The 11,288-nt window shown below is 35.1% G+C and overlaps 1 protein-coding gene and 1 long non-coding RNA gene across 3 annotated transcripts in view; one reads left to right on the plus strand and one right to left on the minus strand.

Annotated features, from left to right (window-relative positions):
- Positions 1–8,430, plus strand: part of STAM2 (signal transducing adaptor molecule 2) — a 48,513-nt gene extending 40,083 nt beyond the window's left edge. For both annotated transcript variants that reach the window (XM_060016804.1, XM_060016803.1), the window contains exons 12-14: positions 3,758–3,911; positions 6,502–6,671; positions 8,151–8,430. In XM_060016804.1, the coding sequence (XP_059872787.1) occupies positions 3,758–3,911; positions 6,502–6,671; positions 8,151–8,382 (556 nt within the window). In that variant the 3' untranslated portion in view covers positions 8,383–8,430. The remainder of the gene's footprint in view (positions 1–3,757; positions 3,912–6,501; positions 6,672–8,150) is intronic.
- On the minus strand, positions 591–6,495 carry LOC132428635 (uncharacterized). Its single transcript, XR_009520167.1, has 3 exons — positions 6,098–6,495; positions 1,730–1,841; positions 591–1,478 (listed from the first exon to the last, which is right to left on the minus strand). It is a non-coding gene; the product is annotated as an uncharacterized lncRNA (long non-coding RNA).
- Positions 8,431–11,288: the final 2,858 nt, after the last annotated feature.

Here is an 11,288-nt window from a genome sequence, read left to right on the forward strand (position 1 = left end):
CTTGTTTTTGGCAGAACTTTAAGCTAGGGAGTTTTTGTGGAACTGTTCCAATCTTTTGAAATTGTTTCTCAGTTTCTAAAACTCTTACAAACTAATAGCAGAATGGTACTTTTGATTTTGGTGCAGTTTGTTTCATGGCAATATATTACATGCAGAATGATAGACTCCAGCTCTTACAGTGCCAGTCTTCCTTTTCCTACTTGGGCTGGAGTTGAGAGATAATGAGTTGTGAAGAATAAAGCACAAAAATGGGAATAGGGATCTTAGGCAAGCATTGTTTTGTTATATAATGAGAAGTAGTATTTGTAAAACTTTCAAATGAAATTTCCTATGTGTTTGTGACTCTAAATCCAGTGTATATACCTTCTGTTCTCATTTTTGTTCCCTGTATTTCTGTATCTCTGTTGTCCTTTTAATTTCATTATCCTATCTAGTCTTACACTTCCTTAAAAATAGTAGCACTGAAAGACAGACTGTCAGGGTTTTGAGCTTTTAACTTAATTTTGCTCCTTCTCTTATTCCTCAGAGCTTTCTGTCTGAAGTCAGAGGGGGCAGCCGTAGTGAATGGCAGACAAGGAAGAAGGCTTTAGTGCTCCACCATCCTCCCTTTCTGTTTACTGAACTTGTGTACAAAACAGCACAAGAACAGGAACTACTTTACTTCTTATCTACCTTTACCAGAGAAGAGTAGTAGCAGCAAGATTTTTTTCTAGTCACTGAAGATTATAATCTTTGTTCCCTGAGACTTTTTTTTTTGTAAATTTGTTGTATTTTCTACAGAAATGAAAAATAAATCCCTGTCGCAGTAAATGAAATGATGGTAGCAGTTTCATCACATTTTATTGGTCTTATTTTGGAGAAAGCATTGAGTATCTACCTATACATCTGTTACTTTGGTTTCATTGAAGGCATGTTAATGGTCAGTGAATAATCAAATGGGAAAGATTAAAAAGAAAGATAGTATTATCTTAGGTGTGGTTAGGGGTGCAATTATTATAAACCTTTCTGGAGCCTAAACATAGTCTATATCTTTTAACCCAGCAATACTAAATACATAGGGATATATGCAAAGATTTACCTCTTAGAGTGTTCTTCACAGGGTTATTTATAACAAACTTGAAAGTAACTAAAATAACTCTTTTTTTCCCCTTAATTTTTATTTATTTATTTTTGGCTGCATTGGGTCTTTGTTGCTGTGCGCGGACTTTCTCTAGTAGCAGTGAGCGGGGGCTACTCTTTGTTGCAGTGCTCAGGCTTCTCATTGCGGTGGCTTCTCTTGTTGCAGAGCACGGGCTCTAGGCGCGCGGGCTTCAGTAGTTGTGGCTCATGGACTCTAGAGCGCAGGCTCAGTAGTTGTGGCACAGGGGCTTAGTTGCTCCGCGGCATGTGGGATCTTCCGGGACCAGGGCTCGAACCTGTATCCCCTGCATTGGAGGTGGATTCTTAACCACTGCGCCACCGGGGAAGCCCTAAAATGTCTTTCAATGTGAAATTGGTTTAAAACGTATTCTACATCCATACATTCTACAATAAAAAGCATTACCACTGATAAATATCTATTGACATGGAAAGATGTCATGCTATATAATGAAAAAAAAAACCGAAGATATGACAGTATAATTTTATTTTTGTTGATAAAAAAGAATATCTTCAGAGAAAAAGGTCTAGAACAATTAAAAATCAGAGTGATATTTTCTGATATGAGTTAATTTTTTGAGTGAAAGCTCACCTGTTAACCAGTTCTCTCTTCAATTTCAGTTCCTGAATGGGCCAGCTGGCATTTTCCATTCCATGCCCACTAACTGCAGATGCATCTCCTGTTCTGGAAAATGCTTGCTGTTCTGCAACAAATTTTTATTGACTATTTACCTTTGTCAAACATTCAGAGATGAATAAAATATTGCTTCTTCACTTGAATGGATCATTGTCAGTTTGTTTTTCCTTAAAAGAAAAACAACTTTACTGTCAGAATTTAAAATTTTACATTTCATTTCTGTCTGTCATTGTACAGAATGAAATTTTGTAGCGTTTATCACACTAGGAAATTATATTGTGTAAACAATATAAATTAACCCCAAAAAAGTGTACATAGAGTTATTGAAGAGAGATCCATAGCTTGAACTTAACTATGTTCCAGGCTGTTCTAACGTTCTTTCCTTCTACCTTCCGAAAACCGTTTTCTACCACCTTAATCAAATTACCCTCTTCATTCTTCCCTCGTGTACCCTTCTCGTTCCTTTCACTTGCCTTAATTCACACTGTCCCACTGACCTGACTTAGCCTTCCTTTTTTTGCTTGGCCTCTCCATCCTTCCTCAGGTGCCAGCTTAAGTCCCAGCTTCTCCCTAAAGCCTTTTCAGTCAAATTAATCCCCTCCTCTAAACTCTTCTGTTCCCTACCTATTTCATTTAATTTTGCATTCAAATATATGCTGTCTTACATCATTTGCTATTTTTCAGGTGCTTAGCCTTGTCTTCCTAGTAAGTTGCAGTCTTTCTGAAGGAGAGGACCACACCTTCTGCCTAATTTCTCTGTCCCAGGATAGTGTTGGGCACAGTTTAGTAAAAAATTTGTTTCTTTGGTATTATGTCTCAAATCCTGGAAGGTGATCTCAAATGTGCTCAGTCATCCTGCCCTTCTATGTTCTTCTGGTATTCATCAGTATACTGGGTTATGTGGACCAATTGCCTATGGTTATTTCTTAGTCACAAATTTGTCAGCATGGACACTAATTTCTGAAGCTTCCTGTATGATTTATAACTGGTATTTCTGAAAATAGAGTTTGACCTCCTTTATACTGTCACACATGCAAGAGAGGAAACAGCACTTTTTGTTTGTTTGAGACATAACAGTCTCTGATAGAGGAAAGGTGACAAGTCCTGACAGGACTCAGTCCAGGTCATGTATTTGGGAGCCCTGTGTCTGGCTGCCTGTGTTTGCCTCTTGTCTCTCGAGTCTCTCTGTGTACATATTTAAAAAGCTACATTTAATAAACAGACTTGTGGGTGCTTTAGGCCAGATAAAGTGGCCGTTCAGGGTACTTCCCAGGGTAACAGGCAAAACTGTACCAAGTCAAAAGGATTTGCATTGGAGTTCCTTGGGCAGATTTGAAGATGCAAATTTGAAAATGTTCTTATTTGGACCTGGTTTCACTCACTTTTTCGGAAGAAACCAGCAAACAAGCAGTAGAGACTAGTTCATTATATTGTTTTCATTTTCATTTTCAAGGATAATTCTTCTTTTTTTTTTTTTTAATCCTTTCATGAGTATGAGCAGATGAAAATGTGTGTGATTTTGTTTGTGAATGTACTTTTATCTCAGTCATATTGTATTTCATAGCAGGCTCTGGGCCTTGCCTGAGGACTTTCTTCTACTAAGATTTTTTTAATTAAGGCTTGGACTCTTCCTAAATTTAGTAATTATTCTTCTTTGTAATTGAATTTCCAACAGAGACCTGTAACATAAGAAACAACATTCTCCTAGCACCAGAATTATGAATTGATTGCATTTTATGAGGTGTGGAAAGGAGTTCCCCTAATATTATGAAGTCATATCAGCCTAGATATTACATGAATTAAATAATTCCTCCTCCCATTTTCCCTTTTTGAATATACTTTCATATATATAAAGAACCTTTTAAAATATGAGTAGAAAATGTGGTAAATTTTTAAAAATAATTTATGTTGCTAAAAATTAAAAATATGCTTAAAATGCTTAAAAACTTTGAAGAGTATTAAAGTGCTTCCCTTCTATGTTAGGAAGCATTCAGAATTGTCTGAATTGAATGTAAAAGTCTTGGAAGCTCTGGAACTATATAACAAGTTGATGAATGAAGCACCAGTATATTCAGTCTATTCAAAGATCCATCATCCAGCACATTACCCACCTTCATCAGCTGGAGTTCCAATGCAGGTGAGCATTTTTGAGAACATTTTTCAAAATTTAAGAAAAGTTTTAAATTTAAAAAAAGAAAGCTTTAAAGCATAGTATTAAAATTTCTATGGTCTATGAATAACATTATAAAATTCACCTTTGTCAAAAAATGTTGGCTAAACAATTAGTGTTCACCAGGACAATTACAAAGACACTGATATTTCACAAATACATTTTAGTTCATTTATAACATAATGAAGAGACCATTAAATATATGAGGGGAGTTCTGTTCTTCATAAGCTTTTGTAAATATAAAGCATAAATCCTTTATGTAAGTGTAAATCCTTTTTGTAAGTATAAATCCTTTGATTTAGGACAGTGCCTGGCATGTCACAATTTCTACAGATGAGGTACTGATGCTGTTCCTGTTGCTCAGCAAGCAAAATTTAACATTTCTTTTAAATTTCTGTTAAGATTTCTTTGACTTACATGATTATTAAAAGGCTTCATTAAAGAACTCACTTTGTTCTCAGATCATGCTTTATATTTTCTTAGATGCACAACTTAAATTGTGCATGCATAACATATATGATGCAGGCATATAGATGCAGGTTCCATGAGCCATTCATGAACACCATCTTTTCCAGAACTTTACACCTTTTCTGTGTTTCCCAGCTGAACTGAATATTTATTTTTATCAATATCCATTATTCTGAAACCTTTTTGAAATTTCGGCCAGTTAGTGGTTGAATTCAGAATGAGTTTGGATGAACAAATTTCATATTAATTTACAAAAACTGGTATGTAAAGGAGTGTGTGAAGGAGACACCAAGGAGAAAAGATAGAATATGGATGCATAATCTAGATGACTTGACACAACATAATTGTTAAGTAAAAAAAAGAATAGTTACCATGGTAACTCACATCGGACAAGATGCATTTATCAAATATGCCATGCCCTGAACTTTTGAAAATGATGAAAGAGTCATTACATATGAGGATAGAAAGAATTTCTGGGTGCAAAAGACAGCTAGAGTTTATTCAATATTGCTTCTGTTTTCAAAGAGTTATCTGCTGCTGCTATGAACATGGAACAAAAAGAAATGCAATTTGCGCCATTGTGTTATGGGACTGTGTATTGTATTTACTTCTTTGTGTGTCTGTAAAGGGTTATTTATTATTCCTATGTCAGGTTTTTCTGTTTAGTTGCATACTATTTACAGTCTGTGTTTTGCTAAGCATAACTCATTTCTTTAAAAAGCTAGCTTTCAAAAAAAAAAAAAGCTAGCTTTCTGTCTAGTTTGAGTCTTCACATGATGCTATCTGTACTATTCGTGCATAACAGCATTTGAAATATTCAAAGTTCCTATTCTAATTTGAAAAAAAAAGTTCGTACTAAAAAAAGTTAGCGTAACACACCATTAATTGCATCTGTGAAGGCCACTCAGGAATCCTAACCTGCAGAAGAGGTCCGCTTCCACCATCTCAGCCTGTGGTCAGTGGGCTGTTATGTGTCTGCTAAGGAGGTAATATGATTGTACTTATTAATGTCATAGTTGATTTGGCATTTCTAGCATTCTAAATTTTCATGTCATTGGTCTTTGCTTTAAAAATAGCTTAGTTTAAAACTTATGGTTACCAAGGGGGAAGGGGTGGGGGGGGAGGGATAAACTGGAACATAGGAATTGACATATACACACTACTATATATAAAATAGATAACTAATAAGAACCTACTGTATAGCACAGGGAACTCTACCTAAAACTCTGTAATGACGTATATGGGAATAGAATCTAAAAACAGGTGGATATATGTATATGTATAACTGATTCACTTTGCTGTACAGCAGAAACTAACACAACATTGTAAAGCAACTATACTCCAATAAAAATTAATTTTTAAAATGAGCTCAGTTTAAAACTGGAGCGATTGATATTTATTAAACGTGCATCGTTTTGATGCTGTATTTGGTAAGCAGATGGTAGATCCTGTATGTTACCCTGGAAATTAAGTAGGGCACATATAAATATTCACAGAGACTTAGACCTTTGCTATTTCTTAAGAGTACATCTCCTTTACCCATAGTTCTTCTTTCCTTTTGTCCTATCTGTCCTGCAGGCAGGATGAAGGAGGCATTGGCAGAGAGGGCCTGCACTCTGCCTTGATACCATTTATTCTTCAACTTGCTCTTTTAAGTTTCATTCTTAAGAAGTTGAATAAGTCACCTGAGATGGGGGTGAAGAAGGTCATCTCTCTGATGGTAACTTGAAGTGATACTGTGCTGCCCTTCAAGGGAGTATATAGTTTTCTGTGGCTCTTCAGCAAGACATGTTACTTAGTAATAGGCAACCTGGGTGGATTCCAACGTGCTCCTTAAAAGTACACCACCTCCCTTCCTTTCAACCCCCTGCAAAATAAAAGAACAAGTAAATCATAAATTTCCATAGATTTGGCACTGTGATTTGGAAGCGCTTCGCTTTTTATACTAGGGTGGATAGATTGGTAGAATCAGATTGCTCCCCAAAGAAGTATAACATTTTATTTCATTTAAGTCTTTTAAAGTTTTAAATGAATTGCTAGGTAGTTGTTTGGGAGATCAGTAAGTCAACTTTTTCTCTTTGGTTAATAGACATATCCAGTTCAACCACATGGTGCAAACTATATGGGTCAAAGTATTCACCAAGTCACTGTTGCCCAAAGCTACAGCCTAGGACCAGATCAAATCGGTCCACTGAGATCGCTGCCTCCAAATGTGAATTCCTCAGTGACAACACAGGCTGCTCCAACTCCGTATTTAAGGTGAGTGTTTGGGAGCTGTGTTAATTTTGTAATTATATGCATTAAATTTTCACAGATTTTCAGAATGAGAATAATTAGACCCTTCTCTTTATAATAATAGTGCCCTCTTTTGCTATTGAGATGAAGTTGTAGAACTTCCCATTCAAGATCCCATGAAATTGGAATGGTGCTGTCTTAGCTTTGTTAACCATACTGAGATGGTGCCTAGACCTGGCTTATGGTCTGGGTCCCCGGGACAAAATAAAGCTAACTGTCCCTTACAGGACCCAAGCCTGTACTTGGGTCCTGTAAGGGTATACTTAGCATGGTGCTCTAATCAGCCTAGTAAAGTAGTCCCAGACATATTTTAGGAGCATGTACTCCTAAAAATCAGAAAACTTTTGTTACTTTGACTCTTAAAAAGAAGTGTGTTTGAGCTGTGGAATTAGTAGTCTAAGTTTTCATACTAACTTCTATTCTGAAAAACATGTTTAAATCTTGCCTTCTGTTAACTTTGCTTAACCACACAAAATGTTTATTCAGTACAGTCACGTGTAATGATTTGTAAGGTCTCTTCCCAATCTTAAATTCCATGTGTATAAATTTTAGACATTATCTGGAAATTAAATAAATCTGTTGGTATTGGTGTTTGATTAAGTTAAAATGTAAAAATTTTGTTATCCTGGGTGACACTAGGAATTACAGAGAGAAAAACGAGTATAGACATTACTCGTTTTTGGACGAGTATAGACATTAATCCTCCTATATTGAAGCAGTGTATTTGGTGCATTTAAAAATTATATATCTTTTATAAGATATGCTATAGTAATTACAGGAACAAATGAAAGTCCTGCGATTTGGTGTGACTTTTCAACTTAGTGGGGTTTTGGGGGTTTTGTTTTGTTTTTGTATAGTGTCAATAAGTAAACTATAGGTCAGGACTATTTTGAGGGTAGATTCAGGACCCTATGTGGATTACATGTTCTCCCTGCCTTTATTATTTTTATGTAGGGATTAAGGTTAAGCTATCCCGGGCAGCTTTGAAAGTGCCCTACCAAAGGAAAGTATAAAGAGTGGGTGAGGAATAGTGGTCTCCTCTGTGCTGATCGAGAGAAGAGGGAAGGGAGAAAATGGGCTGAGGGTGTACTTGAGCTGGGGTTTTGTTCTCATTGCAGCTGGCCAAGGACGCCAGCATCAGAAACAATCTGCGTCTCCTCAAAAGATTTCTAAATGTTTTCCGTGAGAGATTTTGGAGAAAACAGAATTAGATAGGCCGTATAAGCCTATATTTTATTTCTTTTTGAGTACTTTCTTCTTCCCAAATATAAAAATTACATTAACAGTATTGGATAGCTGGAGTAGTTAAATCATAATCGGAATAGTAGAGGTATATAAACTTAAAGAGACGGAAAAGACATTTTTATTTTCTCATGATGATTGATCTCTGACCGTAACTTAGATAAAGTAATTATGGTTTTCTTTTTAAAATTTTGTTTGTAGTGCTGGACAAGACACTGTTTCCAATCCTACTTACATGAATCAGAACTCTCACCTTCAATCAGCTACTGGTGCAGCTGCTTACACGCAGCAAATGGGGATGTCTGTGGATCTGTCATCTCACCAGAGCACTACTTCCAGTTTGCCGCGGTCGGCAGGCTTTGCAGTGGCAGCTCCAGCTCATTCAGTTTCACAGCAGCAAACAGATTACCCTCAGCAGCAGCCTCTCCTTTAAAAACAAACCAAGCAAAAAAAAAAAAAAAAACAAACAAAAAAAAACAAACCAAGCATTTTCTTGAAAGCCTTCCTAAGTGTACTGCTTGACCCTTGTGATTGTAATCTGAAAATATTAAAAGAAGAAAAAAAATTTTTCTCAGCTCAAAAGGCCCATGAATAAAGCTCAGAAACGTATTTTACTCTAACAGGCCATAAAAGGTTTTTTCAGTCCCAACTTGTTTGAGGTCAAATTTTTGATGAGAGGCAGCTTCAGGTTCCTTCCAGTTAGTTTTTTCTTACTTTCAAATCTCTCTACACAAATCCGGACAACCAGTAAGTAGCCTTATGACACTAAACAGCATGACATAGGAGCGTATAAAGAAACCACCATTTACCCCTAAAATATGGTAATTGGGAGAGCACTGAAATGTTTAAGTATTTTTTGTCTGCATATTTTTTTTTCAGAGTTTCCCACCCATCATTATTTTAAAAGGCAAGCATGTTTTTGTGTACGCTAGCTTCCCTACATATTTCCTTTGGCTTCTTAAATTGTAGTTGTGTTTGCAGTACTGTCAGTTTTGCTCTCAGTGGTGTGTTGAGTAGTAATTAGCATATAATTGTCTACAGAAGCAAGAGCACTTTGGGAGGAACAAAAATGTTTTCTGTTATTATCAGTGAAGACCATGTAAATGCAGTTGTGTGATAAAGCATTTAGCCAGTCCCCCAGGCATGCCAACAAGTGGGCTGAGGAATGCCCCACAAAACATTTCCATTCCCTGGAAAAAAACGATTTCTTTTCCTACAGGCTTCCTTGGCATTTAGAATTGCCACTAATGACCTTTTCAAGTGATTTTGGCCATTCTCTAATGAAGGTATGGTCAGTTTTTTTGTTTGTTTTGTTTTCCTGTAGTGTGGTGTGCAGAGATGCTGCATTCCCTTTTTACAGAGTATATGTGAATTTAAGCTGTGAGACATTCCTAATAATTTGATGTGATATATATACCAAGTGTGGATGATGTGTGTTTTTATTGATGTTGTTCTTTTAAAGAGATGGTTTGAGTACCACTGGTATGCCAGGCTGTTGAAAATTTTGGCCATTCCTTTCAAAAGTAATCCTGAGCCTGTGGAATAATAACAGGCAATGGCTTTATAGGGAAGCCATCAAGACAGTTTTCCTGAAGCCTATGTTTTAAAGTGAGTTTATAGTGCTAACAGATTCCATGTACTTTAGGAGTTCGGTAGTAAACCAATAAGGATTGTTTTCTTTCCTAAAAATTTGCACACTACTGCATCATCTGCCAACTTTTTAGATAACACAACATGCAAATACATATGCTTACAGATATATGGTATTTAGACTGGGGAAAAACAATGGACATAAGTTTTGTTTTTAAAAAGTTAATTTGTGGGAATTCTCTGGTGGTCAGTGGTTAGGACTCGGCGCTTTCACTGCTGGGGCCCGGGTTCGATCCCTGGTTCGGGGAACTAAGATCCCGCAAGCCGCCAAAAAAAAAAAAAGTTAACTTGCATGGAAGCAAGATTTCTATATTGTTTTTTAAAGAAAGCCCTTAATCTTTCTACCAAGAATCCGTTTGAAGACAGTACTCTGGAAATTTTTGTCATTTATGTAGTTACAGAAATTTGATTATAAGTATGTTCCTTTTTCAAAGAAACTGTATATTAGAACAAAATAGTCTTATGTATACTACTTGGTCTACATGTAAAGGGAAAAACAAGCAGTATTTGAAAGCCCAATTTCTGTCATTGTCTTATTTCAGGTACAAGTAACTGGAAAGAAACTTAACCTTTCATGTCTCTGTTCTGTTTTTTATCCAGTATTTTCCTTCTATGTGAATTCAATTATATACTTATAAAAAATTCTAAAATGGCACCTTTTTTGGAAATGAATCTTCTATTCTTTAAAGAAAACAAAACATAAAAAACATTTACAAAGCTGCTCTTAATAATAATTAATGTTTGCATATATATGGAAAATCTTATTTTTCCCCCAAACAATATTTAATAAAGTTATTTTAATGTTTGTGTAAATAATTCATGTATAATTGTGATCTGAGTTGTAAAAGCTTAATTCTGTATAAGTCTTTGAAGTAGAATAAATACTGCACACCCACTAAATCGGGATCTGCCATTTAAGTTCACCTAATGTAGTTTTGTAATGATATAACATGCAACATGTATATAGTGTATATTGGCATTTAGCAGTGAAATTTTATACATCCAGAAGTTTCTTCTCCCTTTTAAATTAAAAATTATTTTTGCCATACTGTAATGAATTTTGTGTTGCAGGTTGTTGATAGTATAAAAACGTTATTGAATCTGTGTACTGAGATGATATTTTTGGTGTTAATAAGAAACATAGGGTTGTTATTTTTCTTTCTTTTTCATGATCTTATGGATTGTATTTAAGACCTGTTTATAATTAAATGTTTTCTGCCAAAGGAATTGTCTAACATCAAATTTCTACATTAGGTTCATAGGTTTATATAAAAAATAAAAATAACTTCTGCTTTTTCATATTGTATCTTGGTACATTAGAAAGAATTCCTGAAAATTTATAATAAAATTAATTTTCGCTAATGTAGGAAAAATTTCCCCTGGATGTTAAACTGTATAAAGTAGGATATGTTCTTATAGTTTGGAAAATGTATGGTCTATCAGTATTGTCTTATAATTTGGTAATTTGTTTATAAAAGTACCTGAACATTAAATAATTATAATATATCAACTAGGAGTTGATACTTGACTACGTAACAAATTTCACTGTAAATTTTTGAAGATAGTTATAGTTTCATTGTCCAAATTTTTTAAAAAATTGATTATTAGATGTTAAAAAAAATTATGGCTTAAAGATTTAAAAAGCAAGTTTTTCTTAGTAAAAATTGTAAGTGTCAAGGCCCCTGACTT

Source organism: Delphinus delphis, chromosome 7 (genome assembly GCF_949987515.2).
Source record: "Delphinus delphis chromosome 7, mDelDel1.2, whole genome shotgun sequence".
In the NCBI taxonomy this organism is placed as follows: domain Eukaryota; kingdom Metazoa; phylum Chordata; class Mammalia; order Artiodactyla; family Delphinidae; genus Delphinus; species Delphinus delphis.